Raw genomic sequence first — 19,183 nt, forward strand, 5'->3', positions numbered from 1 at the left:
CAGTTACCCTGTTTGTCATCGGGCTGCACAACAATAGCACAAGTGGTTCTTTGGGCTCCGAAATCACCACGCGAGCATCTGGGATCCTGGGCATTTGGGCAGCTTGGATGGGATGACGATGAGCTAGCAGCCAATGATGTGTGTCGGTGAGCCTTCTTTGTTGACTATTTTGACAGCGCAGATGTTGATCCTGCAATTGGACCAGTTGACTGCGACTTGTCTTCATTGGGTTTAATGGTTCATGCCTGATACTTCTCGGTTCCACTTTTGTTCTCGCCATAACCCTTAAGACGGGTCTGTACATAAGGGTCTATGTACTGCTCCCCCTGTCGAGTTCGCGATCACATGCAATGTTCTCCCGGCTTCCTCGTCCTTGGCCTCAAAAGCTCGAAAACAAAGCTCGAGGGAAATAGCCAGCTTCATGAAGCCCTTGCAGCTGCCAAAGCCAGAACCCGAGCTTCCCCGCTTGTAGCACCCGTGCCCACGGGACGAGCTTGAAGTTGCTGTCAGCTTTAGGCGCCGCTACTTGGAGGCGGCCACACTGTAGCAAAAGGCGCCCCTAGACTCGGCATTTAATCTGCCCTGGCCAACGCCTCTGGCAAGCACCTGACCCTGTCTCGACCTCGGCTCATGCCTTGGCCGGCGAAGATGCCGTGAAATCAGCAGCACAAGACCAAAAAGAAGGCGGCGCTGGAGCCCGGGAACCTGCTTATTCTGGCCGCTGACTTATAACTGGCTCCTTGTAACAAACTATTGCAAATACATATTCAGCACGCCTCCCATTTGGCATTTCGCGTGCATCTCCAAACTCTCCCCGTTACATACTTTTTTGTTTGCTTCTTTTCTTGTGCTGGATTTTCCCCAACAACTACTAGTCGCGCTGCACTTATTTCCGCGCGTTCCTACTCCTTCGACCGACTCTATCGTCCATCTCAAAATGGTGGCTGCTTCCAAGCCAGTAGCGCTGGCCCCCGTGCCGCCCAACGACAATGTCGCGCATGCTCTCGCTGGCTCAGGCGGAGGTCTGCTCTCCATGGCCCTCACGTAAGTTCGCTGGCCGTGCGTGCGGTCTTTTCAGCATGCCTTGTCGGCGCTTGCTTGCTGGAGACGGCACCCTAGCATGTGAAATGACATCACCCCAAGAGCCACAGTCAACATCCGCTAACTCCACGTCTAGCTATCCCCTGGTCACTCTTTCTACCCGCGCTCAGGTTGATTCGCGCAAGGCGGACAGCACTTTTCTCGATGCCGCCAAGAAGATTATTGCGCGCGAGGGCTTTGGCGGTCTGTACGCGGGTCTAAACTCTGCTCTTTTTGGCATCAGTGTCACCAATTTCGTCTACTACTTTTGGTACGAATGGTGCAAGAGTTTCTTCGAGAGTGCTGCTCTCAAGGCCGGCCGCCACAGCCGCCGTCTCACTGCCGGAGAGTCCATTCTAGCCGGAGCCTTTGCTGGATCGGCGACTGTCATCATCACAAATCCCATTTGGGTTGTCAACACGCGCGTCACTACTGGAAACTCTGGCGACGCTTCAAAAGGTACACCCAAGCTGGCCAACGCCGACCTTGAAGCTGCCAATAGTGGCGACGCTGCAGTGCCAGTGCCCGAAGCGACTGCCCCACGGCACCCATCACCCGCACCGCCCCGATCAAAGGCTGGAATCGGCGCTATCGGCACCCTTCTTGCGCTCCTGAAGCACGAGGGCCCGTCAGCCTTGTTTGCCGGTGTCGTGCCTGCGCTGGTGCTAGTCATCAACCCCATCCTGCAGTATGGTCTCTTTGAGCAGCTCAAAAACATGCTGGAACGGCGCGCTGTCAAGGTTTCTCCGAGCATTGCGTTCTATCTTGGCGCGTTGACTAAGCTCTTTGCAACATCAATAACCTACCCTTACATCACCGTCAAGGCCCAAATGCACGTGTCTCAGAAAAAGGACGAGGGCGTTTTTGCGACATTCCGACGCGTGGTCGGAGGCGAAGGTTACGGTGCTCTGTACAATGGTAAGACTTCTCCAACCATACCTTTTATTTCAGTATGGCCAGACAGAAATGGTTAACTAACAGGACTACAGGCATCGGCCCCAAGTTGGTCCAGAGCGTCATGACAGCCGCATTCTTGTTTGCTTTTAAAGATGTGCTGTACGAGCGAATTGCGCGCGCACGCATGAACCGGGCCATCAAGGCTTGACCCAATAATCGCAGCAATCATCATGGAAAGGGCAGATTTAACAACAACATTGGAGTCAATGGTGGGAAAGACGGGCCACAGACCACATTCCAGAATGTACTCAGATGGACAGGACGAGTTGATAGTAATAGTTACGTATACCCCAGTAGGAACAGAGCTACTATGAAACACATCTTTAATAACTGTGTTCTTTTCTGAATTTGTTATATCAGCTTGACCTTGGGAACCACCCAAGTACTAGCATGTATATCTTCAGGCACAGGCATTGTCACCTGGATCTTGGCATCTTCCTGAACCGCCTTCTCGAGGACTCTAGTTACCTCAATTACCTCTTGAATCGCATTGCCAACTTCAGACAGAGTATCCTTCTGGAGATGGAGCGAGCCATGCGCAAACACCCCCGCGCTCACAAGTGCCTCCAGGTCTACAAGCGCCGAGCGTGCCTTTTCTGCGTATGAGCCAGCACGTTGCATCAGTTCCTCTAGCGACACAACAGCGCCACCACCATCCACAGTGCCCATGCTTGCATCTACACCCACAGCCGCTAGCGCAGCCTGGAAGGCATCGTATGTCGGCAGCGGACGTGTCTTGATGGCAAACGGCCGCATGCGCAGTTCGTAGCGTAGCTCGTCGGTGCCGCACGGTTGTTTGGGCGATTGTATAGCGTGCTTGCGCTGCAGGGCTGCGAAAATGGCGACCAGGGCACTGGAAATGCTGTGCTTGATGATGTAACGCAGCGTGTCGCTGCGCATGAGCATATGGTGGTGTTTGTATAGCCCTGATGTGTTGGAATCCGGAGCAGCGGTGTTATAGCGTTGAATGATAGCTTCGAGATCTTGAACCTCTTCACAGAGAGTCGAGAGGTAGTAGTACATCGCAGCCATTTCATGCTTGTAGTAGATGTCCAACTCGAAGCCCAGCTCCACAATGAACACCATGACTTTGAGCTTGTGCAACCGCGACCACAGCGTAAGAGGCTGCCAGTTAGACACATAACCAGCACAGTCCGAGTCCACAAGTGACTCGCGCGACATGTTTAGAGTTTCGGGCTTGGTAGCAAGAGTGTGCAGGCGGCTGTCGAACTCGACGGCATTAGCTTCGAGTAGATCCCAGTCGCGCACCACGTGGTAGAGTATCCGACGCACACGACACCGGTTTTGGCATAGGCTGCGGTAAATATCAAGACAACAATTGGCGGCACGGACGCGGAAGGCTTCCATTTCCTGAGATATGTGATACCGGGCATCAGTGGTGTCCTCGACATAGTCGTTGATGGGATCTAGAAGTACACCAGGTGGTTTGACTGTGATGGTGAGATCATCGTCCAGTAGCATTCTCAAGCTGGCATTTCCAAGAACTACAAGGTCCTTGAAAAGATAGTTTTGGAGGATTGAGCGCGTAATGACGAGAGGTGTAGGTTTTTTTGCTTGGAAGTGAACCACAAAGTTCTTGGGGGGGAGGGGGGTTAACAAGATGTCCTTTAAGATGATAAGAACTGGGTGGAGATGTCTGCTTACCTGCACAGTGAGAGGATCTTTGTATTCGAGCACATCTGTGACCTTGAGCCCATCTTCGAAAAGTTGCTTTAGCAAGCGAAATCCCGTTTCATACCCGATATCTACCAACTGGCGAGGCGGCATGCTACTAGACAGCTTCTGCTGCAGTTTTGCGCTGAAAGCCTCAGGCACAGGTTCGGCTAGGTGATGTGTGGCAATGACCTCCTCGACATCCTTGAGACCCTTTTGCCATGTCCGCTCAATTAGAGAGGGGTATAGACGGTGTTGAGTATTCTCAAGCGCTGATATAAACGAAATCCTGAACCTTATGCGGGCACACAACGCCGAGACTAGCTCTGGGCTGGTGTCACACTCCCCATTTGACAAATTCCTGTGAGCATCAATGAGTTCCTGCGTGACTGATTCGACAGAGAAATGACCAAGCAGAGTCCGCCTGTATGTGTTGGTGACAAAGTCTTCTTCCTGTTGTGGGCGGGGGTTAGAGGTTGCGCTTTAGCTAGGAACAAGAAGAGACCAACATACTTCGTAATAGTGCTCCTGGTTGATGTGGTCATTCACCATGTCGCATGTCTTTACTAAACCGATGCAGTATGCCCGGAGAACAGAGACTGGCGTAAACTTTCCCCACGATGACTTGAATGAGAACTGGGCCATGCGCACACTGGAAGGAGCCGTAGAAAGCAACTGGTCAATATAATGACTAGAGAAGAGGGTCAGAGATAGAGGATAACCCATGTGCCATGCCATCTAGATTTCTGCGGTTAGTATTGCAAACGCGCACCAAGTTGTGAATATTGGCAGGAACCAGCGCAAAACCGCACAGAATATCCTACCTCTTGACTAATTAGTTGATCCATGATGCCGAGAACTTGCTGAGGCGTGAGATCCCGGGCGATATCAAACTCTGGCTCTGGCTCGGTCTCGGCCTCAGCACAGTTGATGTCCATTTTGGGGTCCATCATCTATCACGTCCACATCAAGCGAACCCGCAAGCCCAGTCAGCCAGCAGTCACACGACGGCAAAGAAAGTTGCGGGAAAAAGAGACGGACCTCGAGTGCAGCCACGGAGTCGAACAGCGAGAACTGCTCATCCTTGATAATTTCTCCGGGCTTCATGTCTACAGCAGCGAGAGCCGGTCAGCCGTTGGACCCCGAGCCAAGCCGGAAGGGCAGCTCAAGATGGGGGAGGGGAGGGGGGAGACGGAAACTCACCGGCCACGGCCCTTCGGAAAGCCGCCGTCACATCTGTGTAAACAAGGCCCGATGACGGGGCATCGGACGGGTGCGTCCGCGGAGGGAGGCTAGAGCCCATGGCGGCCATATCTAAGGAGGGGGAGGGGTGGTAAGTTAGCGGGCAAACATAGCCTTGTTAGGGCAGATGGGACCAGCAAAAATTGAGGGATGGGAAAAAAAGATGGGAAGAGTTTACCAAAGGCCATGATATCTGGGTTAAAAAAAAGAATATCAAACTTTGGTTGATAATGTGCAACTACGAAAAGCAGTCAGGTGAAATTTCAGATTAAAAACATACCGAAGAAAAGTGAGTCTTGAAATCGTGTAAGTTCCTGCAAATTTTGGCCTGATTTTTAAGCATACACGTTTCCAGGTACAACATACATACACGCAAAGCAACGCCGCATCATCAAACAAACCCGCCGTAAATTCCGCCTCCGCCATGTTCATTTTTGTAGCGTCGGCCTGGATCGACATCAACGGCAAGCCGGCAGATTGAAGACTACCAGTGAATAGACACTGCGACACTGCAGCGTGCGATTCTGCATGGCTTATTCTACATAGCTACAATCTGACTCATTGCCAGCATACTTCACGTATTGGGGGTTCCATCACAAACAGTCACGCTGCTAGGAATTGTCGTGTTCTAGTTTCGTGGGTTTATTGTCTTCGAGTCTATTGTACAGTTGTCGCCTTCCAGCAGGCAGAGCCAAGCCCTACGGCATTGCGATTGGCGTGTGGCACCTCGATGCCAGATTAAAGCGTGTCCGAGTCGAGGCGGGCCCAATCACCCCAGACGTGGGCGGGTGACAGAGTAGTGAGTGGGACCGCCCGTCAAGGCACCAATGACATCCAAACGAGAAATTAGACAGCCGTTGCTCAAGGTTCCGAGTCAATGGGGGGTTAACGCGACATTTAGGTGGAAGACTGGCCTAGAGTCTTGGCCTCGCCGGCCTTGCCGTTCTAGACAGAGCAAAAAAGTCAGCAAGCTGGGGTTTGGAAGTGGGTGGTCGTTGATCGCTCAGGAGCCATGAAGGTGCGGGTAGTCTCCGAGGGTCACCAGGTGTAGCAATATATGGTACAGGCTAATTGAAGACGGCCTCCCCAGGTCGGAATCAGCTTCCTGATACCCCGGAGACATTCTCGTTACTGTCATTTTCCCATCGATCAAAGAGCCTGTTGGGCAAAGGAAACATCGCCAAGGGGAGGACTCACGCTCCAGGCGCTGACCTTCAGCTCAGACTCGGCGCGGCGCTCGGCAACGATTCTCTTGTCCTCCTTGAGGCTGCGGCGGACTGCACGCGCAGCGACGGCCAGGTAGCGGTTGTAGCTGTAAATAGAGGGAAATTTCACCATGTTAGCCATGTTGGTTTGCAAGTCGTGATGGCGGCACTGGGTGTCGACAATGGGCCATCGGGTAAAACCGCTCGCTCAAAGAGCTTCGGAAGCACCCTGCTGGGGAGGGGCCAGAAAAAGGACCGCTGGTCTCTGCAATTGACAAACACCAATTGCATCTCCAAATCGACACAAAATCATGCCAAAAAGCGACGTACCTGATGCCAGCGGCCTTCCACGCGAAAACCATGTTTGCTAGTGTGTTTTGGGGTGTTTGGTGGGGGGAGGGGATTCGTGATGGTGCGAAAATGCGGACTGGGTCTCAAGGTGCTAAAAGCTGCGTTGAGAAGCGATTTCATCGCCAGAAATCACGCCTGGCTCGGGTGGATGCGGGGTCACGTGACTGATTACGCTCGTTGAAGGATCGGGTTGGGTTGTGGCACCTCGGGTACGTACTTTTGGAGCACTACGTCGCCAGTCCACAGTCCACTGCTGCACACTGCAAACATTTTGTGATATCAAGATTCATTCGACATTACTAGTTATCTTACTATTCATGTGCACTTATATTCACACTGTGATTTCATCAACAATAAATACCGACTTTCAATGTAATTTACTTATGTAGCCAACATGCCCTTGCTCTATGTTTGCGCGGCAGGGAGCGGACCAGTGTACGTCTGTCCAAGCGTCGGTAGTGGCACGTTTCCATCGACCTGCCAACCGCCAGCTGTAGCCGTGGGACAGTCGCGAGTAGAGACACTAGAGCTGTCATACTCCGAACGAGGCGTGCCTACAGGAGTGTTTGTGGCCCAGCGGGACTTGAGGTTGTCAAAGTCTGGCTGCACGGGAGTCGGCTTGCCTTTGCGGGTGAAGCCGTCGTAAATGTCTCCCGTAACTGGAGCTGCCTGATCAGCTGGTGGGCCGTACGAGACAATTCCATAGTTGTTTTGCTCCTCGATCCATTCGTAGGCAATGGCACCACTCCAGTCATTCACCATGGGATCGCTGTAGATGGCGTCCATGTCCTCCCACTCGCGTGCTTCCCCAACATTACACCCAGTCTCGGAGAAAAAGATGGGAACAGGAAAGTTTTCAGCCATTGCCTGAAGCTTGTCATATCCAGAGCCAGTGTAAGTGTTCGGTGTGCACCACTCGTAGGCGTTGATGCCGAAGAAGTCGACAATCTCGTCATTGTTGCCTCCGCAGGTCAGATAGTCCTGCAGCATAGGACGAAGCTCTACAATGTCAGTTGCACTGTAACCAATTAGCGCCTTGCGGTAGCCTTTCTTGCCACGATACGCTTTCATATCCCGCACAGCTGCTTTGATGTAAGGGGCGGCATATGACTGGTCGCTCTTGGCAATGATTTCATTACCAACGTAGAAGCCAAGAAGGTTGTCATATTGGATAAAAGCATCCATTGTCTTGGTGTACGACTCGTACTGAGTCTCGTTCCAGAATGTGTCGTACTGTTCAAGTGAGTTAGTATAGTTTCAGTCAACGTTGGCTTGTATCCTAGTAAGCGTACTGGTAGAATATAAGATTCAAAGTCATCAAGATCAATGGTCAGGTATATTCCAGCCTCCTCAAAGACCTTCATACAGCCATCATGATCAGCCGTCTCGTCAACATGGTAAACACGCAGAGTGTTTGCGCCGAGCTCCTTCATAAGCTCAGCATCACGAGTGCACTGTTCGGTATCAATGAGAGGATCGTTAGGTCGCAGTTGGTAGGCAATTCCTATAGCGGCGTTAGCGCTGTCACATTGTCATATTCTAGGCTATGCCTGTACTTGATGCATACCTTTCATAAAAAACTGGTTTCCATCCTGATCATAAATCTTGTTGCCATATTGTTCTAGCGTGGAAATGGCAGCCACAGTAGCAGCAAAGCTCAGTGCCAGAGTAAGCTTGAGAGAAGTCATTGCATAAACGATATCGAGAAAAATGTGTCTGTTTGCAGTTGTTTCAAAGAAAACGATAAAGCCGTGAGAGACCAACAAGATATTCGCCTAGGAGAAGGGAAGATGAGCCCATCTTTAAAGAAGCCGCATACAGATCTCACTTGAGCATCAAAGGGGATAATCCTGGATGTAAGGTGTAAGGGACGGTACGGGACTTGGGCAGGCGCGTAGGGAGCCAAAGCAGACGTGGAAGTAGCGGTATTCATCCCAAGAAAGATGCCTCCAGCTCGAGGGGAGCAGTTGCCAACAGCCAGCTAGGAAAGAGCCAAAAGAAACCGGACAATCTAATGAATCAGTTGCTTCGTGAACTGCTCCTTCCTGCTTCAGGTCTTTGCTCCCCGTGGCATGCGCCCATCATTGCGGATTAATCTTGGCAGATTTCGGCTTATTTGCTGTGAAACCAATCCTGTGCTACCATGGCCATGTTACATCATCCCAAGGCTCTTTCTCCCGCTGTGAGCCCCCGAGAAATGTCAATCAAAAGTACCAAGATTTTTATGAACCCACACCAGTTCATTTTGTTACATATGTGATAGTTTGGTATTGGCCTTTGGCTTTGGCTGTCTTTGGCAACGCGTCTGCCTGTGTGCTTCTGTAGTACAATAAGATCGCGTTCATTGTTCTTTCCCCTGCTTTGTTTGTCCTGTGTTCCACCCGTCCCCGTCAACGGAGTCCATATACACAGACCAATATCAATGAAGGTCCAAAAGGCATGAAAGTCCTTTTGACTCTTGATGGCAAGTTATGCGCTGTTACATGCATTCCATTGTCTCTTCTCACTACCAGAGGGGGCACAACACGAATTCCCACGGCCGTTTGTCAATCCTAAAGTAGGTTCTTCAGACGTCCTAGGGCGACTTCAAACCCAGAATTGCTCTTAGTTTTCCTTTTGTGCCCATGGGCATTCCTCCCTTAGCCCAACTGTCGGTGTCGGCTGGGAAGGAACTTCTGCCGGTTTATACACGTACCTAATGCCTCAGATCTACCTATCGTTGAGTTTTTTGTCGACGTTCAATCCTTCCCGTGTTTCGAGTTGCTTCAAAGCCGCAGGTGCTTAGCAAGGCGACTGAGATTTTGAACCGCCAAGAACACCATGACTGATGACCAGATTGAGCTTGCATTCCTCGAATGCCAGGGTTGGAATGGAATTAGCCCTACTGTTGATTCTACCCTGCACAAATAAATCCCCCTCTTGGGAATTACGCACACTTGACATTTGTTTGGCCATCATACCCAACATAGACATTGAACTTGGCCTCAATGGCCCTAGCTACACCCGCCAGCACTTCTGCAGCTGAGCGAAACTTCCAACCAACACATCCTTCTCAAGCACAGGCTTACGCGGCGGATCAATTGCGTACACCACAGGAGTTTCGCCAATGCCATGACAGCCCTTGGAGCCCAGGGCACACGCAAAAGACGAGTAGGCAAAAGCAAGACCCTCCTGACCGCGGATGTCAAACTTGTATTGCTGGACGGTCCATTTAGGCTTCTTCTCTTTTGTTTTGAGCTTGCCGATAGTGAGCTTGTTCGGCGGTTTAATTGCCGCTTCAAACTGCCTCATGGGCACACTAATGGCCTCAAACTCCTTATCAAACACAAAGTACACCTTGCCAAGAAAGACCGAAATCGCCGATAAATCGCGGCCGGGCCCGGGGGGCTTGACTGATCCTGTAAACTGGAGACTCTTACGGTCTGAGGAAAGTTCAAAAACAAATACTCGGCTATCGGACTGCCGGCCCGCAAGGATCCGGGAGGGAACTCCTGGGGATGGGCTGGGATAGAAGGCCAGAGACTCGAGGCCACTATTTGCCGCACCCTTTTTCTTTTTATTGTTCTTATGCTTTTTGAGCTTGTTCCCACCGACAGTGAAGCCTAACGAAAGATCTTTAAAGCTTTTATCCACCGAGTACCGGTGTTGAATGACACCCTCTGTCACGTTGAAGGCAATGATCTCCGCAGGTTCTTCAATTCCGAGGTACACCAGCTCCGGGAACTCATGGTCAACAGCACACCCTTCGAGATCCAGGCCGTGGGTAACGGTCCACATCTTGACATCTCTGTGGTTGGCAGTATACAAAGACAAGACATTCTGCTCTCCGAGTTCCTCTTGGGAACTATCAAAATCGGTGCCTCGAAGATAGTGACCTGGGATTGAGGCTAGACGGCCACTATCATCAACCAGATATAGAAGTTGTGAATCTGCGTCCCAGGCTGCGTCAGAGGGCTCAAAGTCGTCGGCCGGAAGTACGTCGAAGATGCTGCGGGACTCGCATGTCTTGGCCGTATTGAAGTTCCTTGCTACAAGCTGAGCTTGAACAATACTACTACAAAGCGCGATGGCAAATGTAGTATGAGAAAAGGCCTTCATTTAAGGGTAGGGTCCAGTGTTGTAGTTATCAAAACAAAAGGTAGGAGATATAGTTAGTCGATGGAGCGGTTATGGCACACAGGTTATAGTGATGCATGGATTTGAAGGAGAGTAAGTTATCTAGAAGTTTAAGTTCACGGATTCTCATATTGACCGTAAATAAATATGAAATGCTGATCTCTTAGACCCAACCCGGAACATTCCAGTAGTTCTCCTCGATAAGCAGTAGGTACGTTCCAAGTCATCTCGAGCCTATGTTAGGGTACAGGGTTAGACGGCTGGAGAGACATATCGATGTTTCCGCGTTAGTTCTTACTATGTGTAGACGACAAGTGTGGTGTTATCGGTTTTGCGAGCCCGCGAAGTTTTATTCTCTTGATCTGAAGCCAAAAGCATGCACTAGTAGAGGTACAGGTACGCATTCCATGTGCACTTGTAATTCGTGGTGATGTCACGCCCAAAGGAGTAATAGTGGGTCCAGCCTCCGTCACGTGACCCGAGGATTCTCCCCTTTTGGCTACAGTCTTGCTGAGTTTTCACTAATCACCAACCTCTCGACGTTCCAATGTCGACCAGAATTCAATAATCTGCTGAAGCATCGCAGAATCCGCTGCCGATTAAACATTGACTTACACGAGCCAGCCGTCGCATTGAACCATCGGCTCTTGATCACGAGGTTTCTTTTTTTTAGGAAAAAAATATATATCCTCCGGTTATTATGGATACAGCACATCAGCCAGTCAAAAGCCACGTGCAGGAACAGCCTGAAATGCAGGCGCCTGTCCCGTCTTCTGCGGCCGTTTCGCACGTTGACGTCGCTGTTTTGGCCGCTGTGGCTGAGGCGTCACCTACGCCGGTCCTGTCTGTGCCGGCCACCGAAGCCCCGGGTGCGACTCTTCCTGCTAAGCCCGCGGAGCTGCCCGCACCAGTTTTGACTGCGGCCATCGCGGCTCCGCCCGAAACTCCAGACGTCGTGGCTTCGTCTGTCCCAGTTGCCCAAGATGCCGCGCTGGACCACGCCAGGACCGAAGCAGCTTCAGTACTGTCTACGCCTCGGGTGGTGATTGACCAACAACAGCAGCAGCAGCAAGAACATCATAATCAGCAACAACAACAGCTGCAGGAACCACAGCAACAACAAGTGCCCATCTTCAATATGGCGCCTGCGCCTACCCCAGAAATGATGTCCTCAGCCATGTCTTCTCAGCGGCCCATGCAGAACATGTCGCCGACGCCTCAGTCACCTTTCCAGTCTCATCATATATCTCATACGCAGTATGTTCAGTTGACGCCCGAACAACAGCAACAACAACACGTTGAGGCTCTCCGGTCGCAGGCTTTAGCCCATGCCCAAGTCCAGGCTGCTGCAAATGCCCATGCTAGAGCCCAGGCCGAAGCCCAGCATGCCCACAGTCAATCTCACATGCAGAACCAGCTGCAAAGCCAAGCCCAATCACAGTTGCAAGGCCACATGGCCGAACAAATTTCCGGCCAGGACGGAATGGCCCCGCCCAGCGTCATGATTCCGGCGCCCGCCCATCCATACCTGCCCAATGACCCCACTGGCCGATCTGTACCCGCCAACCCGTACCACCCACTCATCGGCCACAGCTTCGAGAACATCAAGGACGCGCGCAAGGCGCTTGACGCCTACGCCGAGAGCGCCGGCTACAAGATGTGCGTCATGAAGACGCTGCCCACTGCCGTTGTCTGGCGCTGCAGCCAAAACGGGCGCCGCCGCACGCGCCCACCCACTAACACCCACCCGTCAAAGCAGCGAAAACACCGCCTCAAGGAGCGCTCCGGCTGCCGCTGGAAGATCCGCGCCGTCAAGCGCCCGCGTCTGCGCGACGGCGACGGCGCTGACCCGCCTGCTGTCGAGTGGATCTGGACCATCCGCGAGAGCGATAACCCGGATGCCCGCACGCATAACCACGAGATGATGGATCCTGCGTCCTTTGCTTCGTACCGCATGAAGGCTGCTGTCTCGGTCAAGGATATTATCTTCACCATGGTCGACGCTGGTGTCAAACCCATCCACATTGTTGCCGAGCTCAAGGGCCGCGCCAAGGCGCTCAACCGCCCTGCGCTGTCGAGCATCAAGAGCAGAGACATCCATAATCTTGTGCAGGCGCGCAAGCAGCGTGGCGACGGAGGCGTTGGGACGGGTTTGAGCAACGAGATTGATATGGACTTGGCCATGGGTAATCGTGGTGACGACGGAAATCACGATGCTGACGATGGCGAGGATGACATGGATGACCACACCGATGTGGACGAGGACTCTATGATGCATCAGCAGTCAGCACAGCACCAGCCCCAGCCCCAGCCTCAGGAGCCACAGCAGCAACCTCAGCAGCAGGGCGAGATTCGACAGCATGCAACAAATGTGGGCACTGGAGTTGTGGCGCAGATTGATGCTGAAGCAGCAGCAGCAGCAGTGGCTGCGGCTGTAGTGATGGATCCCGGATTGCAACATGCACAGGTTGGTTCGTCATGAGATGCCGACAAGGTGAATTAGATACACGAATAAATCATTAAAATAGTACTAGTTATAAGTAGTCCGAACTGAAGTTTATCCAACACAGAAGTATTATATACCCATAGTTATTATGATGGCCTCGTCAGGCACACCGTTATATCTCTTCTAGATACCGTGCCGCCGCGTTTTTGCGTTTATCCTTGCGCTGTTACCAAGGTGAAATTAAATTATGGTGGTCATGAATGTCGTCTGGCCAGCCGGCTAAGCCGGGCTTGTTGAGTGGGGTAGTGTAGTGTGGTACTTTGGGGCTCTGCGAGACGTGAGGCCTTCAAAAGACGTTGTTTCCATAGGAAGGCTGAACGGTTGAGGGCGATACTTGTTGTGCTCCTTTCCAGATGACTGGAGAGTTGGACACAGGTGGCACATGTTCGCGTGACCTGAACGACCGCACTGTTTCCATGTTGACAATAAGCTCACGGTCCTTTTCCAATAATGATGCAGAGCCTGTGCTGCTGCTGTAGCTTGACATGCCGCCACTGCTGCTCGTCCTGTTATGTCGCCCTGAGCTACGGGTTGCAGTGACATATCCAGGCGCAGACGTCTGGCGCGTGCATACTGACATGGTATCTGAGTGGCTAAGAGCTTGGCTAAAACCAAAATCAAATTCGTAGCGATGTACGCAATGCGGCTCTGCAATATGGCAGTGCTCGGTGATAATCTCATATATGCGTTGCTGTACTTCTTGTGCTGACGGCCGGTCTTGAGGGTTAGTTGCCAGCATGCAGGCAACAATACGGAGCAGTGGAATAAACCCGCGATAGACGTGATTGCCATCTTTATGAGGGGGTTTCTTGTTGGCCTCTTTGGCGAGATCTGACATCCAAGATTCCACTTGTGTTAGATTTTTGTGAAATGAAGAATCAAGTACGGCCCCTCCACGACCAGCCGTTTTGTGCTTTGCTGCACGATGTGAAGCGAATTTGTGTTGTTTTTTGAGAAGGAAGCTTAGAAGCTCTAGGATGATGCAACCAAGAGAGAAGATATCGGCAGCTTGGGGGCTAAGGTGGGGGTTGTTAGAAGAGTGAAGTGAAGCGGTGGTGCTCTGAAACTCAGAGCGAGGAGATGAAGTAGAGAAGCCTTCTGGCGATGAAGAAAGGAAAGAAGATTTTCGGGTTGGAACGGGGTTGGGTCCGGCTGGTCTAAACCATTGTTCGGGGGCGGCGTAATCATACCATTCCCTGTCAAATGATGACGATCGATCGGAATGCTTGTTCATAGGCTCGGGACCCATGTTGGAAGTATCTGAGAGAAAGACTTTGTTGTTTTTTGTGAAGTGAATGGTAGAAGGTTTGATGTATGAGTGGGCGCGTTGGTGACTGTGCAGGAAGCAGACAGTATCGGTAAGGCACATGATCCAGTTCATGATGAGTTCCTTGCGCTGGGGTTTTGGTATGTTCTTGTAGCACGCGGGGCGACTTGTAAAGAAGGACTTAAGAGTAAAATCACTAGCAGGAGTGTATAACACGTATCCAACTCCTTGATAAACGTATGAGGCCCAGTAGGAAACGAGGTGATCATTTTCAATGTACCTCATGTTATCGACAACCTCTTGGAATTGGGAAGACAAGAGACCGCCCTGGACATCAAGAGGCATTCGCTGTCTCCAATAAACGGTGTCAGTCTGGTTTCCCACTGTTACTTTGTCAATGGCATTGGCAGCAACCGGTGTCTTTTTGTCAACTTGATCGACAGGGACAATCTCGTTGTCACCATAGATGGTGTTAGTGCCCTTTCTAAGTGGGCGCACCAGATAGAGAAACTGGCGCTGGTAAAACCGCTTCTCTAGCCGTTCATCTTTGGAGGTAGACAGTGCAAGCCGGGAAATGTTTTCAAGGTCGAAGGGGAGATCGGTATCACTCCAAGAATCGTCAATCAGGCCAAAGATCTGGTCAGGGACGCCGAGATCCACAAGGATCAAGAAGATGCGCTTGACCTTGGTCTCAATCCAGTCCCAGTATGTGTCGTTGGTTAGACCTGCACCAAATCCTACTTGACGGCCTAAACGAACGATTTCTTGAGGCAGCAGATGTTGGCAAACAAAGGCGTGAGTGACGGTGGCCTCGATTCGGTCATTGTCCCACCATGTGTGGACCATTGTGAGTGGCGGCAAAAGAAACAAAAAAAGACTACAACGTAGTGGGCAGTTGGCCTGTCTTGGCCGATGGTGAAGGGATATGTCAATTTGGTGGAGGAGATACAGTGTAGTGTAATTGAGAGGGATGCAAGGGCGATCAAACGTGGCTTGCGCGGGAGCAGACACCCAAGCTTAAAAGCAAAGTAGTCTTTGACGCTTCTTTTGCAGGCTGTGTGCAATGTTGTGTTGCTGCTGTGTATAACTACTTTTCCTGGTAACTCGCCGGTGTCGAGAGTCAGCCGATCAAAGGAAGCCGGAATAATAGGAGGATCAGGAAGCAGAGCGCTTCGTGATCTGAGCTGTTGGTGCGAAGCGAGTCTAGATTAATGAGCAAAGAAAGACCAGCATGCGCTGATGGGATGGCTTGTGCGGATTTCGAGGCCAGAGAGGAGAGCAAAAGGGAAAATCAGAGGAGGACAAAGAAAGACAAAGACGAGATAGATGGCTGTGGAAGGAGGACGAAGACTGGCTGTTCGACGACTGATTTCGTTGTTGCAGTTTTCATTCAAGCAATGTAGACGTCACGGATTTCTGGGTGGCTGCAAGCGAGATGGCCAGAAACAAAGACGAGGTAAAAATAGAAAACCGGAATGTTTGAGATGATGAGAAGGGGAGGAAGAAGAAGCAGAGGCAGAAACTTTTGTGAAGATGAAGTGAAAAGCTCCTCCAAGATATGTACCCACCTACCAGTCCAAGAGGTAACTGCTATCGCATCTCATCATGGGTTTTCTGGTTTCTACAGTTGCATTCTGGGCACAGCGGCCGCACTGAAACAGGCAGGTGGGCAGGCACCCACATCCACGCCCAGACTCAGACTCAGTAATCATGGTCCCAGCTGCCCACCACGATTCGGCGATTGGCCAATTGCTCCAACCATCAACTCCTAAAGTCACGGTGACGGTGTTCTTTCCGTGTTGCGGGCAAAGGAAGGAGCGTTGCGGGCGCTCTCACGGAACTATGCCATGCATCTGGGCAGCTGCAGTGGGTCTGTACCAACAAAAGTTGGATGCAATGTACCTTGTCGCGCAAAGTTGGCAGCAGGGGTACATGCATACCTGCAACCACTCTGAGCAACTGCACTCGTAGGCCTTCAACGGTCGGAACGGAACTTTGCATGAGGACGTCGGATACGAACTCCAGATACAAAACAGGTATCCAGGTAACTATTCAAGCATTGATGCGCAGTAGCTCCAGATGTACAGTTACGCACGTTTCCTTTTATCGCACCTCGCCCGCGAGTCTTTATGCACGTGGGCATATTTATTTTAACTTGGACCGGCCCTGTCGCGGCCAGGAAACACAGACAGCCATGGCGTGGCGTGTTGCGGCCGCTGCTGAGTTTTTGTTTTCACACTAGATGCCTGACGCGGCACGGCTGGCACCCATGTGATGTGAGCGTGAGCGTGAGCGTGAGCGTGAGAGATTGTTTTGCTGAGTCATCCAGCATCCCGCTGCGGTTATCGCTCAGGTAACTAGCTATGCAATTAACGATAGTTGACTACAGTGCCAGACCGCGCTCGCCACATCCATACGAGCCTCAGCACAAGGCCAATATCGCACTGTTAACATCGCCGGTGTCTATTGTACAAGTATCGACAATCTATCCATGTTCTTGGCTCCTCTGCTCTTCACCACACTTGGTGGGTTCTAGCGAGACACCAACTTCTCCACACACTTGCAACAAACTGCAGCGATCTACGCCCCCATGTCTTATCTTCCATGCATGCTGGAAAGATGAAAGACGGGTTTGGGCCTCATAGTTAGCCAACTATAGGAAGGAGCCTTGTTCACCAATCACAGCCCTCCCTTTCCCATGACTGATACTGATAATACAGTCTGTTAAGTCTGTCGTCCTGGCCGAGATGGGCTTAGAAGAGGCTCTCCAAAGTAGGCGACAGGTAATTGGCGATACTCGAGATCCCTCGCCATATATCCGTTGAGCATGCCCAGAGTCCTAGACATCGGTCAAGTCCTTCCCCTCACTTATGAACCTGTCGCTCCCTCTCCCTCTCCCTCCCTCGAGACTCAATGAAGAACCCCAAACTCGGGGATGTGAAAAGGGTTCAAACCGAGGTTCTACTGTAACGCTACCTCTGCAGCATCCCAGCACAGGTACAAGGTCATCCTTGGGTCTGCTCGCGGCTCCACTGTTAGGAGGCTCTGCCCTCGCTTTAAGCACCTCCAGAATGGCTTGCCTCTCACGAGATCACACTACTTTTAGGTCGAGATCTCATGTCCATCTCATCTCGCCACAATCCAAGAGAAGACGATGGCGTGCTTTGTTAGGACAAAAACTAGAAGCAGCATTGCACACCTCATTTTGCCATTAGCCGGTGCCTAAATGCGCATGTACATACATGTACGTACAAGTGTGTGCAAGTATACACCAGAACCAAGCCGTTGGTCAACCACCCATGATCCGGTTACAACAGAACCAGGACTTGCCAATGACTGATAGCGAGCATGAAAGAGCTGCGCAAAAGAGACTACACGTAGGAGACCCCATGGGCATCTGAGGGAACCCAAGGTCATTTTGTCTCTCTCCCCCCACATCTCAAAGCATGTGATGTAACGCATCGCAACCTAGACCACGAGGAAATGCGGTACTGCCCGCTAAAGTTGCTGGCACTGTCATCTTTCATGTTGCTGTCCAGCTGTTGGGTGGTGGCTCAAGAGCTCAAGTCATGACCACCACATAGCGCAGCTTCATTCCTTGGACACATGTACTTGTACAAGCAAATCCACAAGACACCGAGGACGGGACGAGCTGTGTATGTACATATGTATGTACAGACAGACAGACATACGTGCGTGCGTCTGGCTGATACGTGCGTTGCGCTTGAGGTGCGCATGGGCGCGCATGCAGTACCACCACCACAAACAAACAACAGCCTCACGGCAGGAAATGTGCCTCGTCCTACTTACATTTCTACTTGTACACGCACAAGTTCAATTACAACTCATGCAGCGCTCCGTCCACCACACAACTTGTTCGCTTGTGCTTGTGCTTGTGCTTGTGCTTGTGCTTGTGCTTGTGCTTGTACCTGTGCCTGTGCCCGTGTTTCCCAAAAGCTTTGTGCTTCAATCTTGGTGACCAGGACCCCCTCCCTCTTCCACACCCCACTACCCGTTAGCCAAATACACAAGCCATGCCAACCACATGGGATTTTCAAGTCCTGCATGTTGACTCTTCTGGTTCCGGAAACTCCCTTGGCGCTGCCTTTTGCCCGCGAAGAATAGCTATGGGGTCTGAGGACTGGGCAATCGTTTTATTTGTATGGGTTTGAGCTCCGAATCACCGTCTAGGTCGAATTATAAATAGCCCGCTCACTGCTTTACTAATCGTACTGGGCGCGACGCTCTCATATTATTGTTGCTATGCGATATGTAGGTCCAGTAGTCTATAGTAACGCCCACTCGCTCGGTGTTGGCCTGGAATATTAGTACCCAGGCTGTGTTAATAATCGCCGGTGCCAACAGGTAGGTGTATTACGACATCGCAGTCTCACGCTCATGTGTCATGTGCACGACCATGAAGCCCTCTGGCCGTTACTGTCCCTTAAGCAACGCATATGTGTCCGGGTCCCGGATCAAGGTACCCCAGCCTGATTACCATGACTCCAGGCCTATACAGGTTTTCGTGTTTGGGATCATCGCGTGCGGCGTCCTGAGCATAGACTTTTCTTTTGTCTGCTCAACCGCATCTTTGGTATTTCGTCAGCTGAAGGCGAGAGCAATGGTTTCAGTTAGTGACAGGGCTTGCGGATTATTTTTAATTTCAACTGAAAGTGTAATGTAATGTGTATGTATGTGCAACTTTGTGGATATTATCTAAGCCAATATAAGAAGGGCTCTAGAAGCGGAATGTATATGGCTGTGGGATATGCGAAATTCAACTCC

The 19,183-nt window shown here is 51.3% G+C and overlaps 7 protein-coding genes across 7 annotated transcripts; 2 read left to right on the top strand and 5 right to left on the bottom strand.

Moving 5' to 3' along the window:
* Positions 1-937: 937 nt before the first annotated feature.
* Positions 938-2,185, top strand: BROUX77_001174 (uncharacterized protein; the record flags this gene model as incomplete). The annotated part of the gene is made up of 3 exons (XM_073745574.1): positions 938-1,044; positions 1,178-1,998; positions 2,070-2,185. 3 exons carry the CDS (start codon positions 938-940, stop codon positions 2,183-2,185), a joined length of 1,044 nt encoding a protein of 347 aa, XP_073609409.1.
* A 203-nt stretch (positions 2,186-2,388) lies between these two features.
* BROUX77_001175 (uncharacterized protein) lies at positions 2,389-5,023 on the bottom strand (the record flags this gene model as incomplete). The annotated part of the gene is made up of 6 exons (XM_073745575.1): positions 2,389-3,633; positions 3,703-4,164; positions 4,225-4,449; positions 4,536-4,664; positions 4,753-4,820; positions 4,915-5,023. The coding sequence occupies 6 exons, from the start codon at positions 5,021-5,023 to the stop codon at positions 2,389-2,391; spliced, it is 2,238 nt and encodes a 745-aa protein (XP_073609410.1).
* An 827-nt stretch (positions 5,024-5,850) lies between these two features.
* Positions 5,851-6,520, bottom strand: BROUX77_001176 (uncharacterized protein; the record flags this gene model as incomplete). Its single annotated transcript, XM_073745576.1, has 3 exons — positions 5,851-5,898; positions 6,151-6,265; positions 6,489-6,520. 3 exons carry the CDS (start codon positions 6,518-6,520, stop codon positions 5,851-5,853), a joined length of 195 nt encoding a protein of 64 aa, XP_073609411.1.
* A 394-nt stretch (positions 6,521-6,914) lies between these two features.
* On the bottom strand, positions 6,915-8,197 carry BROUX77_001177 (uncharacterized protein; the record flags this gene model as incomplete). Its single annotated transcript, XM_073745577.1, has 3 exons — positions 6,915-7,742; positions 7,802-8,013; positions 8,077-8,197. 3 exons carry the CDS (start codon positions 8,195-8,197, stop codon positions 6,915-6,917), a joined length of 1,161 nt encoding a protein of 386 aa, XP_073609412.1.
* Positions 8,198-9,506: 1,309 nt separating this feature from the next.
* BROUX77_001178 (uncharacterized protein) lies at positions 9,507-10,607 on the bottom strand (the record flags this gene model as incomplete). Its single annotated transcript, XM_073745578.1, has 1 exon — positions 9,507-10,607. One exon carries the CDS (start codon positions 10,605-10,607, stop codon positions 9,507-9,509), a length of 1,101 nt encoding a protein of 366 aa, XP_073609413.1.
* Positions 10,608-11,325: 718 nt separating this feature from the next.
* BROUX77_001179 (uncharacterized protein) lies at positions 11,326-13,107 on the top strand (the record flags this gene model as incomplete). Its single annotated transcript, XM_073745579.1, has 1 exon — positions 11,326-13,107. The coding sequence occupies one exon, from the start codon at positions 11,326-11,328 to the stop codon at positions 13,105-13,107; it is 1,782 nt and encodes a 593-aa protein (XP_073609414.1).
* A 310-nt stretch (positions 13,108-13,417) lies between these two features.
* BROUX77_001180 (uncharacterized protein) lies at positions 13,418-15,244 on the bottom strand (the record flags this gene model as incomplete). The annotated part of the gene is made up of 1 exon (XM_073745581.1): positions 13,418-15,244. The coding sequence occupies one exon, from the start codon at positions 15,242-15,244 to the stop codon at positions 13,418-13,420; it is 1,827 nt and encodes a 608-aa protein (XP_073609415.1).
* Positions 15,245-19,183: the final 3,939 nt, after the last annotated feature.

The sequence above is a fragment of the Berkeleyomyces rouxiae genome (assembly GCF_048999995.1).
Source record: "Berkeleyomyces rouxiae strain 22BRR77 chromosome Unknown BrBRR77_ptg000001l, whole genome shotgun sequence".
Classification (NCBI taxonomy): Eukaryota; Fungi; Ascomycota; class Sordariomycetes; order Microascales; family Ceratocystidaceae; genus Berkeleyomyces; species Berkeleyomyces rouxiae.